The sequence below is a fragment of the Pteronotus mesoamericanus genome, unplaced genomic scaffold, assembly GCF_021234165.1.
Source record: "Pteronotus mesoamericanus isolate MK-2021 breed Mesoamerican mustached bat unplaced genomic scaffold, CSHL_Meso_final scaffold_36, whole genome shotgun sequence".
Taxonomy (NCBI): domain Eukaryota; kingdom Metazoa; phylum Chordata; class Mammalia; order Chiroptera; family Mormoopidae; genus Pteronotus; species Pteronotus mesoamericanus.
This window is the reverse complement of record NW_026555313.1, coordinates 5,856,740-5,880,030: the sequence shown is the minus strand read 5'-3', so window position 1 is coordinate 5,880,030 and position 23,291 is coordinate 5,856,740. Positions and strand designations below refer to the sequence as shown.

The 23,291-nt window shown below is 38.1% G+C and overlaps 1 protein-coding gene across 2 annotated transcripts in view; it reads right to left on the bottom strand.

The window, feature by feature from the left end:
* Positions 1-23,291, bottom strand: part of ARHGAP42 (Rho GTPase activating protein 42) — a 246,678-nt gene that overhangs the window by 151,234 nt on the left and 72,153 nt on the right. For both annotated transcript variants that reach the window (XM_054592485.1, XM_054592486.1), the window contains exon 3: positions 3,855-3,916. In XM_054592485.1, coding sequence (XP_054448460.1) covers positions 3,855-3,916 — 62 coding nt within the window. The remainder of the gene's footprint in view (positions 1-3,854; positions 3,917-23,291) is intronic.

Genomic DNA, 23,291 nt, shown 5'->3' with positions numbered 1-23,291 from the left:
GCAGGCTGCCACGAACAGGTATTTCTCTCACAATATGTAAGGACAAGAAGGAACTAATTTAGCCTGTGTGGAACATGCAGGCCCCCAGGGGAGACCTGTGGGGTAAAGCCTGAATGACAAGATGAAGCCAATGGGAGGATATGGATCAGGATGTTCAAGGCAGAGGACAAGACAAATGCGGAGGTCCAAGTCCAAAAGAAGCTTGGAGGGACACCTGAAAAGAGACTGAAGTCTGTGTGGCAGGAGAACAGGGAAGGAAGGAGGGTGCTAAGAACAGAGCAATAGGGGGAAGAGTGTGGTTCCAGGAATTCAGGGGGAGGAAATGGGAAGTTCAAAGGCCTGGAGGCAAGAGACTCAAACTGAGTATTTCAACACAAATAACAAGAAGTGACCAAGGCGGCTTGCAGAAAGCCCCAAGGGAGCATCTCATGCTTCCTTAGGGGGTTCTGTTGGTATGTTAGTTATTTGTTAGTAACTGAAACAAATATTTCCTACTACTTTTGTATTGGATTAAAACTGCGTTTTTAGTTGGCCTTGGAAAAAAAATTTTTAACTCAAGGTTAATAAGAAGCAAAAAGGAGGTTCCATTTAAAAAAAAAAAGGTCAATGTTTTTTGGGGCTCTTCTCCTACAAATAGCTTTTATGTTAATATACCCATCTTACTGAATATGGTAAATCACTGGAGACATGAGAATTTGTTTAAACTGTTAAGAGTCCTCATTCATCTCCATGAGCTTTTATTTTTCTTTAGTCACTGTTCTGACACATATAGGTTTTGGTCAGATTCAATAATATAAGTCGTGATTTATCGCTGAAAAAACAGAATGATTAAATGGTTTTATAATCAATTACAGAACTCCTTTACACGTTCCTAGTATATCCACTTAAAATATTCTACTTCCAAAATGAAGTACTAACTCTTCAGCACATCTTTATACAAAATCTGCTACCAGCTATTCCTTCAGTTGTAGTAACATCATATGACCAGAAGTGTCAAATAACTCACTCCAATATTTAGATTTGTGTTTTTATTGATTACTTCTATAGAATCTTTGTGGAAAATCCAATCTATTAGGCTTTTATCTGTAGAGATTTTTGTCATTATTTTGCATTCTTTATTTCAGACCTTCTCTGAAACAACAAGAAAAACAACAAACCCACAATGTGACTTCACTCATAAATGCACTTTCCTTCTTGTCCCACCATGAGACACAGGGCTGAATGCAAAAATGCTGATCTTTGAAACACTAAGAGTTAGTGATCTAATCTCTATCTCCATTGTTTAGATTCTACCCCATTCCTCAGCCGTATCTTCTCCTTGGCCATGGTCTTTTATCCTGTCATCTTATTGGACGTCTCAAGATCCTATTCATAAAACATCCAAACCTCTGGGCTCAGCCTCCTTGATTCCTAAGGTCTGCCTTCCTACTCATCCACATCTTAACTTCACTATCTGGACCAGTTCCATTGCCAACGTCAGTATATTTCAAATCCCACCCCTGATCACAATTTCAGTGTCCTCTCTTAGAATCTTCTCTGTCCCTAATGAACCTTCAACATATGCGCGAACTAACGAGTCATGCTTGCCCTTTCTGCTTTCTAAGGCTATCAGTACCCTCCTCCTACCTCAGTTATCCTTATATTCAATCAAGACCCATTGCCATATTATACAAATCCATGTCTCTATCATCTAGCACCATGTCTTTGTGTGCCAACCACCAACTTGAGCCTGACCTCCCAACTGCTCTTACTGCTCATAGTCCAAGGTTCTGGGCACTGCTAGAAAAATCATGAGAAAGCATGATAATTAGCCTTTACTTGACATATTTATAATGAATGTCTGACTTCAATGACTACCATTGACCAATAGTCCCTTTTTTCTTATACAATATGTTCCCGACTGTTCTATACTATTTCTACAAACTCCTCTCACAGCGAAGGACCACTCCTTCCTAACACTATTATCCCTCTGCCCAACCAACTGGCGAAGTTCTATGTTTAAACCAGTCTATTCTTCCTTTTCTCCCAGCTCAGAGCAAGGGCTTTCCCCCTGGTGCCTATAGGTCTCTTTAGTGCTATAAGAACATTCCTCTGGCTCCTTTTTTGCCTACATGCTACCATACACTTTCCAATATTCTTCATACTAATTCATTTTTCTAAAATTATAATTCATGCTAGTTGGTTTATCACTCTTCTGAATTATTTGCACAGGGTTTGAACCACAACCTCACTCAATCCAGAGCTATGTATTCCCCTGGCTTCCATGACACTTCCAGCTCTTTATTTACACATATCTCTAACCATTCTTTCCCTGTTTCTGTCAGCATCTCCCCTTCTGGGCCATAAGTGCACATACTACCCACATCTCCTCATGGAACTGGGAATTCAATTGTGTAACCTCAGAAAGCTGGAGTGGGGATTATGTATAAAGCACTTAAAAGTGTCCTATTTAGCCTCAAGACTCCAATCAAAATCACCTCCACAGTAAATCTTTCTCTGACCTCCTCAGAATGGGAAGTTAGTCTCCTATAATGGCGTATATGTATCTAGTACAGGTGATATGGTATGGCCTGATCTCATACTGGGACCAGACCCAGGGTAGGCTGCTGATTCCTAAAAAATATGGTTACCACCTCTCCCGATATTTCTTTCACACCTTATCTCTTTGTCAACATAGCCACCAAATTAATCGCTCCTAAATCCCATACTGATCCTATCATTTCCTATTCAAAAACTTCTAGGAATTATCCTGCTGCCTGTAAAAACACCAAAACTTCTTAGCCCACCTCTAAAACACTGAATATAGTCAAAACTACCGGTCTTCTACTAATACCTCCTAAGAACTATCTTCCTTCTCCTACAAATACATACAGTACTTTCTCCTACCTTGTAGCCTCTACTCAGGCTCATTCACTGGACTGCAACATCCTAGTCCTGGGAGTCCTGGGGGTCCTCCCTGGCTCAGGCAATGCTGCCTATGAGTCAAGGCCACCTTAAAAGTACCCTCCTCAAATTGCTCTCCCTTATCCATTTGCAAAATGACACAAAACTGTGCTGCATTTCTAGCACATGTGGTCCACACTTATGTTTATTTATGTGTACATGTAATTCTCTAACAGGACGGTGAAGTACAGTGAAATCAAAGACGATGTCTTAAAGAAGTGAGTAACTTTCATTGTGCCTGACTATCAGCAACTTCATCACCATTAACATTTATTATGTGCCAGGTGCAGCTACAAATGCTTTACAACAATCTGGGATATATCAAACTATTTTTTCCACATACATATGGGAAGACTGGGTCATAGACAGGGGTCTTCATTATGAAATTATATTTGTGAATGGATAAATGCACTGCTAATAACCAAACACTGATACTGTCACATAAATTAATTTATCAACCTAAAGGACTTTGTCCTTCCATAGAGCCTTCAATACCCAATTCAAATGTGGCCTTTTCAAAAGTCTCCTGCTAACACCTTGGCAAAGTTAGTTGCTCCTTCCATGAATTGCCTTTAATATTTGCAAATATATGTCTTATAACACTAAGGCTATTTAGGAGTTTGCTCAATTAGAACAGGTTTCTTAATGGCAGTTTGTTCAATATTTTTAACTCCCATAAAAATTAACTGGAAAGCAAAATGAATGTAATCTGCATCCGTGGAACAAATGAAATAAATAGAAATGGTTAATCTTAGTTCCAATACGTGACAATCATACAATTTTTTCCTGTAACATTTAGTACATGCATCAGATTATAAGGTCTGGTATGGCTAAGCCTACTTCAGAAGGTCTATTCTTTCTTTTCTTTTTATCTAAACAAAGCATTATTAAGAAATGAGTAATAGACTTACCAGTCTTCTCCTTTCTTCTTCTACTGTGATGAGTAGTCTTGCAAATTCTTTTAGTGACTGAGCTATTTAGAAGACAAATGTTAAAAATAAGCATTAACCCTTTTTCATTGCTGTTATCTAACTGCACAAGAATAAACATTACAATAAGCTAGTTATAAATTTGTTTATATTCTATGATTTTATGTTTTTATAAGCATAAAACAGTATATACAATAGAATCTCAATGACTAACAGCTATAGATGAGATATTTGTGTGCTACAAATTGAAGTTAAGCACATATCAAGTATAATATTTTTTTCTTTAAAGACACTAGGGGAATATAGTTTATATACTTAATATATGACTCATACATTAATAAATAAAAGTATAGTACTAGAATCACTTCTAAACACAATATTACAAATAATGAAAAATACTTTAAATCTTAAGAAGCAATAAATCCAGTGCAAAGTCTCCCACTGACTGCTTTCTAGAAGTGTAATGGGTTCTGTATTTCTCCCATACCTGCAATATTTTAGACCTTTCCTGTTCAGCGTGGTCAAACGACCACCAGCATCAGCATTTTGGGAACTTAGAAAAACAGACTCTCAGGCCCCACTCCAGAATCTGCATTTTAACAAAATCCCCAGGTTTTTTGAATAATAAGTGGACCAGCACTGCTTTAGAAAACTATCTGATCCTATATTGCTGTGGCATGGGGAAAGGATCAAGTATTCAGAAACTTTAAAAGAATAAACCAAAAATAGGGAGTCATAGCAGCCTATTCTTTAAAAATATGCATGGTCCCAAATGGCAATTGTGAAAGAGTAATTTATCCACATCTCTTTTTGTACCTTATACTTAATATGAATTATTAACTAAAATCAGAATGTTTAGTTACAATACTAAGGAAACAAATAAGATTTATTGGTTTTCACTTAAAATTTGAGACTCCCCTTCTACATCCTTATTCTTTAGGCTCCCCAACCCCTCCCTTCACACACAGTGATACTGAACACATTGTGTGAGACCAGAAGTCTAGTGAGTCTGGTAGAAAGCCTACAATAAAGACAAGTGAGGAAAACAAATGAAAAGCCACATAAACAGAACTTAAGAAAGAGAAAGAATGTTTTCCATTCAGGAATTTTAAACTCCAATCTAGGATTTTTTTTCCTTCCTTTTCAGGTTTACAGTAAACTAAGCTGGTTTGAAATGCTATCCCTAAATTACTTCACATTGGGTTTTGTTCAGTTACCAAAACAGAAATCAAAGGATTACCTGGTAGACTCAGATTAATCTGATAAACACATTAATGGCCTTAGAATAAGGATAACTTTTTTAAAAGTTAAAAGTTTTAATTTCTCCAAAAAAAAACAACAAAACACCCTATCAATGTTATGATGCGACCCAGTTTTGACAAAACTAAGTATACTGATTTTAACTGGGGCGCATAATAACATATATTTTTGTAATTTCCATAAAGAAAGCATTCCATCATCTGGCACCAAAAATCTCTGTTGGTGAGCCTGAAAAAAATGTCAACCAAACTTTGGGTGGTGGAAGGCAATATTAACATGTCTACAGAGAAAGAAACCAAGAGATAAGTCAGTTGGGCTACAGGAATTGAGGCAGCAGGCATTCCTGAGGCTGAAGAAATAAAGGGAGATATAAATAGAAAGATAGTTGAAAGTAAAAGAAGCAAACAATTTTAACCTCAGATTTCTTACTCAATGCCTCCCAAACTACTTAATAAATCAGAAGGAAGGAAGGAAGGAAGGAAGGAAGGAAGGAAGGAAGGAAGGAAGGAAGGAAGGAAGGAAGGGAGGGAGGGAGGGAGGGAGGGAAGGGACGGGAGGGGACTTTATCTGCATATGCTTCCTTTTATATCAGAATCTATTGGATGAAGAACTCTAACAAAACGTGGGAGTAAACCAAGAGAAGAGGATACAGAATCTAGAACTAGGAGATCCAATGTAGAAGAGAAGCACGTGGAATTTACATATATATAAGAAATATATATTATATATAATATTTATGTTTATTTATTTATTTATTTTCCAGGACAACAGTTGTGCAAAAGATCCAGAGAGGATCTTATCTACACTAAAGCAATTAGATTAGGGGCTCCAGGAAATGTCTCCTGAGGAAAAAAATAGAACCGATCAATATCCTGATGTGTCTGAATGTAATGAGAGGAGATTTATAATCCTTTTTTAAAAAGAAAATACAAAGGCAATTATTAACTCCTGGGAAAATAAAGTTATATACAATTAAAATAAATGAAATAGTTGAACTGTAATATGTACAAAGTCACTGTAATATATACATTAAAAATTGAGCTTGCCAAAATTAAATTTCAGCTTTTTTGAGAGAATAGGGGAAAGGAGTATATAAGATAGTATAAATTCAAGACATAATAGGACAAGAGCGTGAAGTAAAAAGATGGTATCTAAAACCAGGAAAAAAAATCAAGAAGTAATGAGATTTGTGATCTTTAAGGAAATGTAAGAAATGGCTAAAAGTTCAAAGTGGTTTTCCTGAGAATTAAGTGGTTGAGAGTAGTAAGATAGAAAATTGCTAATATTTTTTTTTAAGTCCTTACCTGAGGATATATTTACTGATTTTAGAGAGAGACTTGGGATGAAGGGAGGGAGGGAAGAGAGAGAGAACTATAGAAACACTGAGGTGAGAGAGAAACATCCATGGGTTTCCTCTCATATGTGTCCCAACCTGGGATCGAATCGCAACCGTTTTTGTTTTTGTTTTTGGTGTACAGGATGATGCTCCAACCAAATGGGCAACCTGACTAGGCAAGGGTATTGCTAGTTTTTGAGTTTAAGATAAAAATGTATAACTTTTTAAATAAATAATAAAAATAAAATATGCTATTATTGCTTTATTTTCCTACGGGCCTAAATTCTAGGAGGACATAAATCACATATTATTACTTTTCACAAAGAGTTAAGTAACTATCTAGCACACAGAAGCTTATCAGGTATTTTTGGAATAAATAAAAATATAATCTTGATTTTAGAGTGGCAGGGGTACACTGGAAACTTCCACTTGGTCAACCCAGAAAATGATCACGGGCCTACTCAGCAGTGACCTAGAAGTCCCAGGCAGTATGTTACTACGGTTACTGCCTAAGTCCACAGGCTTCCCCAAGATAGCTACTACTCTGAGTAAACTGTGGAGTTGCCTTAAATCTGATTTTGATTGCCAGTAAGTTTTGTACCCTCATTTTCTTTTTTTTTTTAATTTTTCAGGGAAATAACTTTGAAAAAGATTGCTTTCTTTAAATGCTATAGTCTCAGTTCCACAAAAGTACCTGTTTCTTGGACCAAATGAAGATATACATTTGTCATTTGTTCTATTTAAAAAAAAAAAAAAAAAAAGGAACAGTAAGTATATCATGAATTAGTCAAAGTGGCCTACTGTTTTTTTAAACCCATACCTAATGTTTTCCTTTAATCTTTTTACTTATCATCATGTCAAAGCATTGTATTAATAGTTTATTAAGCAGGAGGTAACATGAAGAACATAGTATTTAACAATCCTGTGAAGCAAATTTAAGTAATTTAAGGTCATATCTTGTAAACTGGGTTTTACAATCAAGGGCTGAAGGATATAGCCAGTCCCTTCCCTGCCTGCCCCACCCTCAAAGTAGCAGGAACCTGTAACACCAGCAGGACAGATCCGAGCAGCCTTGTGCACCCCAGGAGCTCACAAGTGATAGAGGCCAGTAATAGAATCTCTGGTGCAGGGGACCCACAGATGCCTTAAATAGACTATGAACACTGGAAGGAGTCTATTCTCCACCAGACCTCGAGCAGAAAATAGATACAAAATGATTCCCCCAGCACCCATCATGGTGCCTTATACAGAAGAGCTATTGATTTTGTGACTGCTAGAGGCATTTCTTCTAAGACTTCATTTAAACAAAATCATAAAACATTTATTACATGCAAATTTCTAATACTCAAATACTTTCTTTTATCAACAACTATATGTGAGGCTCTCTATTTTATTTATCAATATTAATGTTTACATATATAATTATTTCATTATCTGATTGGGGGGGCAAACTAATTCAAATGTAATAGCTGGTCCTATAATTACAGCTGGTATGACAGGAGCATAATTTAGTGAGAAAAATATTCCCAAAACAATACTTAATACCCAATGGGCTTTCAATAGATGATCATTACATGAATTAATAAGTTTAACAATACATTTCCATAGCCTATTTGCTCTACCCACACTTACTCTAATCTTCATAAATATTACAAAAAGAATAGCCAGATAGTTTGGAAAATTATGTGAGCTATCCACATTCTTGCCACCTGCATGAAACTTTCCTGGCTATATCCACCAGTAACGACCTTTTCCCTTCCTGACCATCTGGACCACGAGATTACTGGAGAGCAACCAAAACACAGTTTCACGTATTACTGAGGTCAAGAATTTTGCTATAGGCTTTCCTTTTTATCTCCACAATGTGATATTGGAAAAACACTTTTGGATGAAAAGAAATCAATTATTCAGGTGTACATATGACAGGCCCTGAGGGTATATTCACACAGCCAACAGCTAGATTATACCTAGAGGGTAAAAAGTATGATAATGGCTTCTCTATTTACCGGTATCATAAATTCCAAAACATTCCTGAATTGCCTAAAATACCTATTTCCTAATTTAATCTTCTCAGCAGACTTAAATTTTCCCTATTTTTTAATTTAATCTTTATTGTATTTTTTTCCATTACCATTTAGTCCCCTTATACCCACCTCCCCCCTGTTCTCCATGTCCACGAGTGCTTTCTCCTTTTTGCTCAATCCTTCTCTCCCCAACTCCCTCCACCACTAGCTGTCACCTGCTCTCCATCTATGAGTTGTCTCTGTTTTGCTTGTTAGTTCAGTTTGTTCATTAGATTCCACATGTAAGTGAAATCATATGGTATTTGCCTTTCTCTGACTGGCAATTGTAGAAAACCTGTTTAGGGTCTGGAAGTAAGAATAAGAAAGAAAACGAAAACAACTCCCTGTTCATTGCTGACATAACTCCACTTCCTTAAGTACTAAGCATTACACTATTAAATGTTTCCACAATTGATCAGCTCGGACTTTACAGATTTTACGATGAGAAGAATTAAGAAAGCGTATCTCACTTGCATCCAACCACCATTTATATTATAATTGGAAAATGATGTGTTTGTTAAATATTTCTCTCAGGAGTCCCTCCTCAAACCTAAATAGCACAAATACATAAACAAAAGCACAGATCATAAATTCATAACATACATAGTGTTATGTCAACACGTTTTCCACTTTATTAGAGTGAACAAATGTCACTTTTGATGTTCAGATATGCTGATATATAGGAGAGAACTGGGTGAGCAGCAGGACTTACACTTGGTTAAATCTCAAAGAAAACATGAAGAGCTATAAAAGTCAGGTTAAACCAATGTAATCATATTTTATAAATCCAGATGATGGCCCAAGGGTCACTTTACTTTTGTATTTGCATGTGAGATGCAGGCTCTGTCAAGATCTTCTGCAGTATCTATCCTTCTGGCACCGACTCTTCATGAAGAGCAGCAGAGAGGCAAAGTACAGGTGTTGGCAAAAGAAGTTTTACAGTTGTGAGTATGTGAAACAGTTTATTCCTGTATTATTATTTATTAACTATTGTACTATTTATTTGTATTATTTGTGTTCTTATTATTGTTGTTATTTTTTCATATCCTTACTTACAATTTATCTTTTTGGTAATGATGGCTGATACTTTAACCTACTTTTGCCCACCCCTGTAATAAAACCTAAACACTTAAATAAGAATATGAGCCAGAGTAGGTGAATTTGTCGTGTCCTTCTAGACCTGGCCATATAAGGAACAATAAAGGTAGAATCTACATACACAGCCAAGTGACACCCAGCACTACACTACAAAGCATGCAATAATCTAGCAGGTGTCACATCAGCAGTTTCTGCCTGGAATTCCCAAGGGAAGAGTTTTCATTCTTTGTCTATTGAAAGATCAAAGAAGGCATACTGACTGCATACTGATTGAAGTATCTAAGGGTAAGTTTTAGTTCAGGGACAGTTTAACCCATAAACAAAGCAAGCAGCACAATCAGCTTGTGGTACGCCAGCAGAATAAATACTATACCTGCAAAACAGACACAAGTGATATAAAAACTGACACCAGTTATTGTGTCTTGGTAACAAATAACACCCCCATTAATGGTCTGTCCACTAACACCCCCATTAATGGTCTGTCCACTACGTCTGCAACGCCAGCATTATTTACAACCAGAAACTCCAGTTATTAATTCCTGGGAACCACAACAACAAATAAGATTTTTCCACTCCATTTGTGGATTCAAGCCCCTGAGATGCCTGGTTGCAAAACCAATAAACTGCTTCTTAAACTAACAACAAAAAAAGAAAAAAAAAGTCACAGGGCACTGTCATACTTAAAGGCACTCATCTTTCCAACACACTTCACAGCCCTTGGAATTCAGGGTCACAAGAAAAACGCATAGAAATTTAATTATCTTTGAGCTAACTAAACTAGAATCTCCACCATGTCCTCCTGGTGGTTTGATTTTTTTTTTTTTTAAATCACTAAACACAAATCAAAGAGATTAACCTTAGTAAATAATTGTCTAACCACTATGTTGTACACCTGAAACTAACACAAAATAATACTGAATGTTAAATTGTAATTGAAAAATAGAATTAAAAATAAAAATTAAAAAACTATGCATCTTGTAAACAAGTCCCTGCGTACTTGCACTTAAATTCTTCTTCTATAGCCTACCAATGAAGGTATGTATCTCATGACAGACTGCATTACATTCAGGTAAATTAGTTTTCAGCAAGTTGGAAGAGCATATTAGGTATTATTTTTGTGATAAAAAGTTCTTTAGCTTCCGACAAAATGGCAGCATAGGTAAATTCAGTACTCACATCCTTTGACAACCACAGCAAATTTACAACTAAACTACAGAGAACAGCCATCACTCAGAACCACCTGAAATCTAGTTGAACAGAAGTTCTGCAACTAAGGATATACAGAAGCCACATTCAGACTGTAGGAGGAGTAGAGGTGCAGAATGGGCTGGTCCCACACCCACGTGTGGCAGAAAAAAAATTGGAAGATATAGCTCGGCTGCTGAGGTACCCCTGAGGAGTAAGGGGTCCCAAACCCACACCAGGTCCCCCAGTCCAGGGTTCCAGTGCCAAGAAGAGAAGTCCCCATAAATTCTTGCTGTGAAAACCAGTGGGGATTGTGGCTAAGTGAGATGGAGCCGAAGTTCCAGGCAGTTCCTTTTAAAGGGCCCACACGCGGACTGACTTGGACTTATTCCCTCTGAATTCCAGTGCTGGGGCAACAGTTCAAAGGGCACCAGGGACACACCGGGAAGAACTGAATTGTCCGGCATCAGGGTGAGAGCTGAAGGGGTAGCTTTCTCCCAGACAGAAGAGCTGGAAGATGCCACCGTTCCTTTTCTGAGCCCTTGGTCACACAGCCGGAAGGCAGGTACCATATTTGAGTCTCCATCAACCTGGCCATCACTACTCACCCAGCCCTGGTGAACAGTGGAAACAGCCAAGCTGTTTCCAGTTTATTTTCCATAAGAACGAGCTGTCTTGGCTCATGCTTCATACTTAACCTAAAATCAAACATGCAGAATCTGGTCTCAGCGAGCCCCATACTTCTCACCAAGTAGCCCCAGGTCCAGCAATAGTGGCAGCCAGCTCTGGGTCACAGCTTAGCCTCTCCTGGGTACCTCCAAGCCCAGCAGAAGTAGCAGCCTTCTGCAGGTCACTTTGTAGCTCATGCCAGGTGGCAGCTGATCTTGGCCTGCACCTCCTGGGTCCCAGAGCCAGTATACCCAGTGAGCAACTTCAGGCCACTTTGAGGTATAGAATACCATCCAAGCACCTCCACAAGTGACACACTCAAGAGGCGAACTTGAGTGTGTTGAAAGGATGGTGAAAAAGGTCAAGGCATTAAGAAGTACAGAACAGTCATAGGAATGTAAAGTACAACACTGGGAATACAGTCAATAATATTATAATAACTATGAATGGTGTCAGATGGGTATGAGATAATCGGGATGATTATTTAGTAAGTTATACAATGTCAAATCACTGGGGTGTACATCTGATAATAATACAATATTGTATGTCAACTGTAATTTAAAAATAAATAACGATTTAAAGAAAAATTATTTATGTTATAACACAATTTGCTAATCAAGCATTAAAGAATAAGGAGTGCATGGCCGACAAATGAAAATAGCCATAAAACTGAACTTTTATCAAGCTGGCCAGGTACTCTGCATAGAGTTAGGAACTGCCTCATCCCTTCTTCGACATTTGTCTAATACCATCAATTGTGTCATATTTGGTCTGCCCAGTACTCGGATGCCAATGTGGACTCTGAACAAGACACACAGACAGAATCCCTACTTTGGAATCCATTGTCTTAATACCAAGCAATTTCTTTCTGTTTTCTCTTATTCCTGTTTATCTTCTACTCACACTACACAGACTCTCTGGATGGAGTGATGACCAGTATCCAGTGTTTTCTTAAATTCCCAACTCCTGTTCCTAGTGCCTCTCTCCATACCTGGGTTCTGACGTACCATGGGACCCCAGGCCCTAACATGTGCTATACTTTAATCTGGCCTATCAGGGTGGGTCCCAACATTGCTCAACACTGCATATTTGGGCTGCAATTAAAAAATTGTGGCCAAACTGTCAATCTTTCATTGTTTTCTGTTCTAATTGGATACTCAATCTGGTTTCTCTTATCCTCACTAGAATAACAACTGGACTGGACTCAAAAGAAGACACCTACTGCAAGCAGGGACTTCACCTATGAAAGAGAACTACTGCTGCGTTTTTAGATTTATAAGCATTAACATTAAAATTGAGAATTATGACTCCAAGATGAAAATCACAATGGATGCCCAAATATAATTCTAGACTACGTATATAATGTTGTTTCCTTCATATACTCTCTCTGAATGGAGAAAGGGCCTTTTAGTAATATCTTCTTTGAATCTGCCAAATTACAAGGTAGTTCGAGAGTCCTAGTATGCTCATTATACACACACACACACACACACTGGACTTATATCTGCTCTACAATATATATGTGTGTGTATATATAATTCAAATAAAGCCAAGTTTTGGCAAATGAATGCGTACAAATATAGAAAGATTGCCTTTCAATTTCACACAATTCAAAAACTTGATTCCAGGTGGTCTCTTCACAGACTTCATCACACTATTGCATTACTTCAAATAAATTTTGTCTGAATTCTAGCGAAGATCTTTTACTATGAGATTTTGTTAATTGCAGAAGAGAAGGGTATTGGACGTTTAGAGGCTGTGGAAAAGAGAAGCTAGATATTGGACACAGAAGTGGATGTTGCAGTTTCCACTGTGGTGGCAAGGTGGTGGCAAGGTGGTAGCAAGAGGATTGGATGCAGAGGAAGAGTATGAATGAGTGCTTCATATTCCTTTGCAGAACGTGAAAGAGTGCTGGGAAGTCACTTCCTATGAGATTTTATGTTAAGGCAGTAAGTACTGTGCATAAAAGTCTGCAAGTCATATGTACAAGGTCTGTCAGGAAAAAGTCCAACCATGGTTAATGTAACAACAATGGTTTGCATGACATGGATGTAACCTGGCAGCCAAGGAGAGTGGCCTGGAATGCACATGTGTGAACAATGACGACTTCACTGTACTAGTCAGAGGGGCAGTAGACGACATTGAGTGAGTATGAGTACTGTGTGGCTGTCACGTTGAAAATGACTGAGTGAGTGGAGCAGCAAACTGCCTCAAATTTTGCATTAAGCTTAAACATTCCTCGGTGGAAACTACCTGACTTATTCAGAAGGCCACAGCTATGGGCAACTGGTGATTGGCAGCTTTATCACAACAACGTGACTGCTCATGCATCACATCTCGTGCAAAGTTTTTTGGCAAAACATCAAATCACTTAGGGAACTAAAACCCTCTACAGCTCAGATTTGGCGCCCTGCAACTTCTGTGTTTTCCCAAAACTAAAATCACCTTTGAAAGGAAAGCGATGTAAGACCATCGATGATTCAAGGAAATACAACAAGGCAGCTGATGGCGACTGTGTGATGTCCCAAGGTACCTACTTCGAAGAGCTGAGACATCATTGTCCTATTTACAATGTTTCTTGTATCTTGTATCGTCCTCAATAAATATCTCTAATTTTCATAGTACATGGATGGATACTTTCTGGACAGACCTCATATTTCTTTTCCAAGCATACATGTTAAACAATAAAGAACTGTGGTTTCTAATGTTGCCTTTAGTTTTTCGTTTTGTTTTAGTGGTGTTTGACCTGTTTCCCAAAGCCAAAACAACCCCCAATTCAGAAACTGTTTTCCAAAGGTATAGACCACACACATCACAGCACATTTACTGAGAGGAAGAGATGAGGTATTACGTACACTATCTCATTTAATATCCACAGAATGATATGAGGCACTGAAGTACGTGCTACCTTCATTCTGCAGAAGAAAAAAGGGAGGATTAATCAGCTGGAGTACCTTGCCCCATAATCTCACAACTAATACGTGGAGAAGGAGGTATTTAATTCTGATTGTTTTATATCAAAGTCTATTTTGTTCCAGCAAACTATTATTGTGGTGGAGTGTGGGTGGGGGTGATTATGGGGTGGGGGAGAGTACTGCCAGCCTACTACCCTGACACATTACAGGCCACTAGTGTCAGAGCTGTTTGTGCTCAAAGAGCAATCAGGTGCCAAGTATCCCGCCTCAGAGGAAACAACCACCAAACTAGAGCTGACAAACAAGCACTCACCCTAAGCGGGCCCCACTTCCCATTCTCCCCACCATCGGGAACTGACTTCCCAGCACTCCTTCACATTCCGCAAAGACCGAAGCACCCATTCATACTCCTCTGCGCCCAATCCTCCCGCCACCACCCTCCTGAAATGGCAACATCCGCTTCTGTGCCCAGTATCCAGCTTCTCTTTTCCACAACCTCTTAATCTCCAATGACCTCCTCCTCTGCAATTTCACACACCCACAAGAACACAGAGAGTTCAAGCTATCTAACCCCTTGGCTTCTGCTTTTTGGCAATCCTTTCATTCAACTCTAGTTTACTCCTAATCTTATTTCCCACAGGACTATCTAACAAAGAATTTTCTCCTTTCTCAAGAACCCAGCCCCAAACCTCGCCTCCTAGCACCAGATGGCCTAGCCTTCTGATTCTCAGAGAAAAGTTCAAGACCCTTTGATCAACACTATCTTTATTCATTCTCTTCAAACTTGCCTGTCTCAGCAAAGAAGCACTCCTCCTCTTGCAAGCTAACAACTTGCCATGAAGCTTCTAATCTCACTCTTTCCCATCGTTAGCTACATTTTTCTTTTTCTCTCCCTCTTGCTTCTACCACCACTCTTCTCTCCTCTCAAGCTATTTCTCTTTCCCCTAGGTCTACAAACTTGCTAGCTATACTCATTTCCTCATAACGAAGGAAGGGCAAGAAGACATGGGTGAGGGAAGGAGATTTATTGGATACCTGCAGCACGGTGCACAATATAAGGCTGGATTAATCCTCACAATACCCCACCAAGAGGTTAAAGTCAAACACTCAAATCTTTTCTCACCATTCTCTTCTCACCATTCTCCTTTTTTAAAAAAAAAATAATGAAACTTAAATAAAGAGAATAAACAAGACGCAAAGTCATAAAGCTAATGACTCACTGAGTTAAACTTTGAACCCAAATTAGCTCACCTGAAATTTATACACTTTTCCCCCTACTCCAGGCATAGTGCCCCAGCCCCAAATCACTATTCTGAATTTAACAAATCCAATGACCTCCTGGGAATTTCTACCAGGGATTTTATTGACATCTTGAAATTTAACATGTGTCAAATCTTAACTCCTAATTCTGCTTCAGTACTCTGGCCATATATAAACTGATGAAGGGGCTAATAACACCATGCTCCTCGTAACTCAGTGATGTTTTCTCCTTCCTTTCATGCACCCACTCACTAAATACTGCTGATCTCTCTCCTCTGTCCTTCTGTATCTATGTAAGGCTATCACTTCATCTCTGCGGTACTATTATAGCAGCCTAGTTATTGGTTCCCCAGCTTCTATGACTCTAATTCATTGTATGTACTAATGGTCAAAATTTTAAAAGGGCACCTGTGCTCTGACAGGGTGGCTCAGTTGGTTGGAGCATCTCCCATAAGTGCGGCAGGGCATGTACCTAGGTCGTAGGCTCAAACCCCGGTGGAGGTGCCTATGCGAGGCAACCGATTAATATTTCTCTCTCACATCGATGTTTGTTTCTCTCTCAAACAATAAACATATCCTTGGGTGAGGATTAAAAAATAAATTGAAAAGGGCACCTTTGATTATGGCAGAATCCAACTCAAAAACCTTGAATCGGTAAATAAAATCCAAATTCCATATTGCAAGTAATCTGGGACCTCCATAATGAGGCCATAGGTACCTTTCCAAGTATCTATGACTGAGATGCAACTATTTCTAATCTCTAGCTTAGCATTTTGAAACTACCAGACATTCCCATAGTTTCCCATTTCCATGGCTTTCCTTTACCTACATACATTTCCTAAGCTGTATCTATTCAACTATTAGGACCCAACATGAATAATCTCCTCTATTTGAGCATCATTTGATGAACCGACCAGAAGGCCCTTCTCCAGCTTTGGTGTTCTCACAGCATTTTTATTCTTTCTGTAGCTAAAGTGCTCAGCACATTCACCTTAGTATTATAGTGACTATATCGTGAAGCTATTTTTTTTCACTCCCTGGTATTTCATAAGCCTAAATAAGGCTAGAAGACTTTATTCATGTTCCCATGTCCTAAATCACCCATAACATTCTTTGCACTCAGAAGATATTCATTATTGATTGAGAATTCTAGAGAATCCAAAGTCTTTATCAGCATGAACTAAGTCACACTTTATACGTGACTTTAATTTCGAAAAGCTAAATTTTTCATCCCTGGGAAATTTTTTCAGCACCTACCATGTCTCATTATCAGGGTATACAACCATTTGTTCTGCATAAACCAATGCCTTTTTGCAGGCTGTGAAGGACAATGTGGCAATAAATGACCAGGTACCCCTACAAACACATTGCTACTACAGCTTTAATGGCTCAGCTGGCAAAACACTGGGCTTCAGGAAATTAGAGATCAAAAAAAAAAAAAAAAAAACCCCACTGTCTGGAAAAGACATTTCCCCTGTTTTAGGACACTCCCACATTGTGCCGATCTTGGTATAAACCACACGTATATTGTTTAGAGTAGCAGTTTCCCACAAGCTGCATCAGACACCAATAATCTCCGTAAAATTGAAGGCCCCTAGGATCTCAATCCAAGGGGATTCCTCCACCTTGATGCAGGTCTGTGGGTGGGGCCCAGGAATCAAAAGTTTAAGCTTCCCCATACTTGATTCTGATGGCTGACGGTTTGGCAAGGGAGTGGTGGAGGGATGCGTGCTTTGTGTAAAGAAATAGAACTCAAACAACATTTAAATAGAAAGCTATGTGATTTTAAGAAAATTTGTAAGAATCACCTCTATTTCCTTACTTGAAATTCATCTGTAGTTTTAATGGCAGAAGTAGTATTCTTGAGCCTTGCGGTTAATGGAGAAAATAATATATTATCTGAGTCCCCAAAATCAAACAGGACCCAAAAAGTTTTTCTCTCCATAGCCCTCTGAATCATGACTCAACAACTATCCCAAATTTTATCTATGACAGAGAAATTACTTGGAATTGGCCTTTCCCCCAACCCCAGGCACCTATTTCTAGATAACCATCCAAGGCAAGTTTCTCTTTTTCATTTTTAGGCCTATTATTCAATTCTTTTGTTTGTTTCCAGCTTCTCCCTCTATATTCTGGCCTCCTCATGCACAAGTCTCTCTTCATTGCTCATATGCTAGTCCTTGCCTTTTGCCAACAAGCTTTCCATTAATCCCCGGGTGTCCATGTCCTGCCTCCTAACTCACTTATTGCAGACGCAGTTTCCAGGACTATTGCATTTCTGGTCCAAACATTTTATGTCAAAATTGAAACTGTACTTTGATTATTTCATTCACATTTAGGAATGTTCTCTCTTGGTTCACAAATGATTTGGTGATGAAGGCAATCTTTAACTCGCTCTGAACTGGCAAAGATTTCCATGCTATAATTCATCACATATACTGATGCCAGAATAAACCTCCTAAAGGGCAACTTTAATCAAAAGCTCGAGCGTCTCCTGAGAGCACGCAAATTAAATTTCAGACTACATGGCAAAGCACTCTATACTTCTGCTCTGGATCTCAACCTTTGTATTCCAGTTAAGATGATATTGCGTCTTGGTTTTCTTCAATAGTGCACCTATCTAGACAACGGATGTTCAAGTGCACAGTCAGACTAGATATACCCAGGCGATGGTTTGGAACAGAAGGATTCAGAGGTCAAGTACAGAACTGAGTGCATGCTTCAACACTCTAAAGGCTTCAGGAAAAACAAGAAAAAAAAAAAATAAAACCTAGTGCGGTTACAGCCAGCAGGCCTCAGAAATATTGGCTACCTCTATGCCTCTGTACCAAACAGTTTCAATACAGAAATAGGGTCACTGTTTACAATGTAAACCTTACATGATCATGTAAATTTGATTGATTACACATGGAATAAAGGATAAATCAAGGTTCAGTTTATAAGCAGTGTGCAGTAATACCACTACATTAAAATTAGATATTTGTATTAAAAAAAAACTGAAAAAAGTTTTTTGAAATCTCCTTTTTGTATCTCTATAAACATTTATACAATGTAACTCAATCTATAATGAACTTAAGTATTTTATCATCTTATTCCTCCAACAAATGCAAACCCAATAGGGTGGAGATTTTTTCTGTTTTGCACACTGATGCGTCAGCACCCAAAGCAGAGTCTGGTAAATCACAGGTACTTGATAAGGCTTTATTGAATGAATGAACAAGTAAACTCAAAGTTCATGATCTAGGAGACAGGCAAACAAGGTTCTCCTACTTGCATGACTTTAGAAAATCGTCTCACCTGTGTCTAAAGCAAAATGACAGGTCCCATGTTCTCCCAAGTTTCTACTCTTACGATACTAAGCTTGGGATTCTAAGAAACCAGGACAATATTTCTGAGTCAGAAGTAGTACTTTTCTAATAATTAAAAAGCAGTAAGACAAAAACAATAACCTGAGCAACTCCTCATCCCCGCATGTCCATGAAGTACGAGAATAATTCTAGAAGAAATGCAGCTCCCAGATAGAAATAAACTCCACACCAACTGTGAAAACAGTTGAAAGCAACTGTAACACGATACCATCTTCAAAAGCTATTCTCAAAGCAGAGACAGAATTTACATTATATTCAACATTGGCGGACAAATTCCACTAAGCAAACTAGGAAATTACCAACGAAAGTGCAAACTATGCATCGAACACCACAGGCCACCACTTAACCTTTCCAGTGTCTGATGTTTACCAATAGGCAATAAAACATGTTTCTGTTATTACACCCAAATTATGATAAAAATGTCATCAAGAGTACATCATGTTCAGGCTTGAAATTACAAGCCAACCATAAGATTCCATTTTTTCTAAGACCATTCTATTCATACATAAAACAAAAAGAGATGCACTCTGTGATTCTGTGGGTCTGCAAGTGCATTTAAAAACAAACAAACAACAGCCCCTCCCCGTGTTACACTATAAAATCAGGCCACCCATGCCCCATCTTCTCCTGAGCACAAACCCAAAGAAATGGCCAAGTAAAACATTCTAAGAAAATCTCATATAGGGCAGTGTTCTTAAGTCTTCCAACAGACAGTCAGGCTAACCTTTTTAAAATGCAAATGCTATGTCACTTCTCTGATTAATGACCTACAATGTCTTCTCATTGCCTTTAGGTTAAAACTCGACATCCCTAAGATGGCCTTTTAGGTCTTGCCTGCCTGCCTGTACCCTTCAGACACACCATTTTCCCCTCAGCTATCTCCTTTCCTCCTCGAAGCCTTCATTCATCCCTTCCCTGTATCCGGAATGTTCTACTGACTCCCCGTTCACCTACCACTTCTCCAGGACTGATTTAAACATCCATTCCTCCGAGTGGCTTTCTCTCATCTTTCCACTCGCCCACGTAGGACTGATCTATCTTGAAAAGTGGTGTCCCTTAAGGTGGGTTGTTTTTTTATTTTTTAAGGTTTCCTAGGTTTTGCCGGGGGACTATTTATGCAACAAATATTTACTAAGCCTCTGCTACAAATAAAGCTCTAAAGTATTATGTAGAAATAGAAATGGGAGTAAAACTTTCTAACCTCAAAGAGCATAAAATTTGCTAGAGGAGATAGGAAACTGAGTTCTTTGTGAAAAAGACTGAACTATTTTTTTGTTTACCAGAACAAATCACAAAAGAAATAAATGGGTTTCAGGCAATTATTGTATATTAATGTTAAGACATTTTTTTCCTCTGAGACATGTGGCTAGTAGCATAAGTTTCTTATTGTTTTTTAGAGCCCGAAAGTAGAAAAGCTAAGCCTTTGAATTTTAAATTAAATCAAGTTACATTCTCTAAAACAGAGCTCGTATGATGAAAACATCTTCTAAGTGGAATGTTTTTTAGAGAAGGGCTCTACCTGAAATGTGCAACTTTCCCAGCTGTTCCCATCCTTAATTGTGGGTGGTTTCTGTGTGGGTGCAAAAATAAGGATGGTTAAAAAAATGGAAAACAATAATTCAATTGTCCAACTGAGAGTCATTAAAAAGTAAAATATGCTTCCTCTACAGAGTTCAAAAGAAAATGTTGTTTGTATAAACAACTTAGGCATTTGGGAAGGTTCCACTTTAAGAGGACTTCCTGATTTATATAACCACATTTAAGTGGGTTGTAATGAGGGTCTGTAATAACTGATGAATTTTCCTTTGATTCGGGCAAATGTAAAAGGTAATATGTTTCCTAGAGTTTAATAAAAATCACAGATCTGTTTTTGAAGACTTCAGTTGTGGTTGGTAATGGTATTGTCTCTGGTGTGTAAACTTTTTCCAAAGAAATGCCCAGGAGGAGCTCCATGGCTACGTTCTAGCTAATGCATCACAACAGCATTAGATAGTTATTAGTAGTGATCTATTTGGATGAGTATTTGTAGCTCATAACTAAATTCTGAAGAAAGTCTTTACAGAAGCATTTAATGATATAATAGCTTAGTAGTTAGTAGTTGAATTTTATTTTAATTTGAAAAAAATAGGGTTTTTTTTTTAGCTAAATTCATTTGACTTTTTAAGTGTATTTACTTGCTTTATAAACATACTAGTTTTTTGTTTTGTTTTGGTTTGGTTTTTTGTTTTTGTTAACTGAAACACAGGTTACTATTTCTCAAAGTGTTTTGATACGATACAGGAATCCCTTCAAAACATGCAAAGCAAACTGTCTGTCATACCTCCCATCCTAGACTATATTCCTACTTTATCATCACTTGGAAAACTGGATCAAACAGTACCTTACTGTTGGACCTTACAGATGCATCCTCAAAGTGAGTGGATTTATTTGGCATAAGATTTATGCATTTTCCCACAATAATTTCTCTAACAAGGAAAACGAAGGCAATTTTTCCAACTATTCCCTTAAAAAAGGCCTCTACTTCACACCCTCTGAGCAGGCACCAGTGATCACTCTCAGGCTTCTGTCAATGAACCAAGATCATTTCAGACTCACAGCTAAGTCACTTGACCATTGTGTCACACTACTGCACGCACACCCAGCTTCAGAGAGGCGATCCAACAATGAACATCTGCACCTGGGCAGAGCTGCTCACTCAGGAACAAACAATGAAGCCCCTATGATTTGGAATGTGACTACTTTAAATTTCTCTCCTGTGGTCTCGCCTTTCAACATATTCTCCTAAAGAGAAGAGAAAAGAATCCAAAATGGAGGGTACATTCCAAACAACACATTAGTCAAAACTTGGATTGGGTACCACTTATTATTTATCAAACATACAATATTTTACATAGATTTCCATATAAAAGTTGTGTTGTTTCTTTTTTAGGATGTAACATGCTCTTCATTTTAAGAACTATTAAGCACCAAATCATCAGTATTTCTATGTCTGCTTATCTGCATTCAGAGTAAATATCTGAATACATGAGTTATATCAAAAATACCTGGGCAGTTATTACAAAATATATTTTGATCTGAATTACCTAATTGATGGCCTCATTTCTCCACTCAGTGTTGGGAACCATAACCTTAGCTGACAAGTGGTTGTATGTTGTCTGTCTCTGCCACAGGAATTTTCTGTTTAGGTGTGTCTGAAGGAATGAAGTCCCCACCTAAAATATTTACTAGCAAACTGACTCTCCTTCTTGGTAAATGTTTAATCCCTTCAGTGCAAGGTTCACGTTGCTCAAGACTTTCATGAGAGTTAACACAGGCCACCACACAAGTTGTTTATGCAGAACTGCAACTGGACTTTCCAATGGTTCCCAAAATTACGTAGAATGTACAAGCACTGCCTCTTATCAATGACTAATATTTTTATTGGCACTAGTTCAGCGTGACTAACAATATCTAATTTTTTTAAGACCTAGACTTCTTTTAAGACTTTAGTTAAAAGTGATTTCAAATTATGTGCACTAAATACAAAAACAAAACAGTAACTTGCATACCCCAACTTTGGTGTGGACATAAATTCTGAAGTAATACAAGAAGATTTACAGCTTTTATTATCTTTTACTCTCATGAGCTAAATTAACTTAGCAGATTCACAGGTCCACAGAATCAAAGAGCCTATTCACTCTTTGAGCTTATACTTGTTTTAATGAACCAGGATGAACAGTTTTCAAAGGAATAGTATTTTATTTTTTGTGGAGACAGCCTTTTATTTCTTACTAGTAAGGTTTTAAGACTAGGCACTGACTCACTTTGGTTCACATAATTTCCATGCATGTACATGTGCCAGGACTGAGACAATGAGTATTGTCTTTTTTGCATTTACATACATATTACTCTGCAATTATAGTTAAATAATGATACATTTTGTACCTAGTCTTCCCATATACTTATTTGAGGAGGAGTGAATCTTATACTAGTGTATAATCCCTCCCCTCCTCTACACCACAAATTTCCAAGCACCAGGTGTCCGGCTGCTCAGCCCCTAACTTATTGCTAATTCAATGTCTTTACTCAGTTCAAAAAATTGAAGCAGTATAAAGAGTGGGCAGTTAGAGCAGCTGTGCAAAGTGAAGTGGGACAGCCTCATAAGCTGCTTTCTCACTAGGCCAGCACTGCAGTGGGCAGATAAAAGGGAGCCATCAAAAGCTCACCTGCAGCTCATTCATCCTTAGAACAGGGAGGAGCAATGACCTCTTGCTGCTCTTGAATGG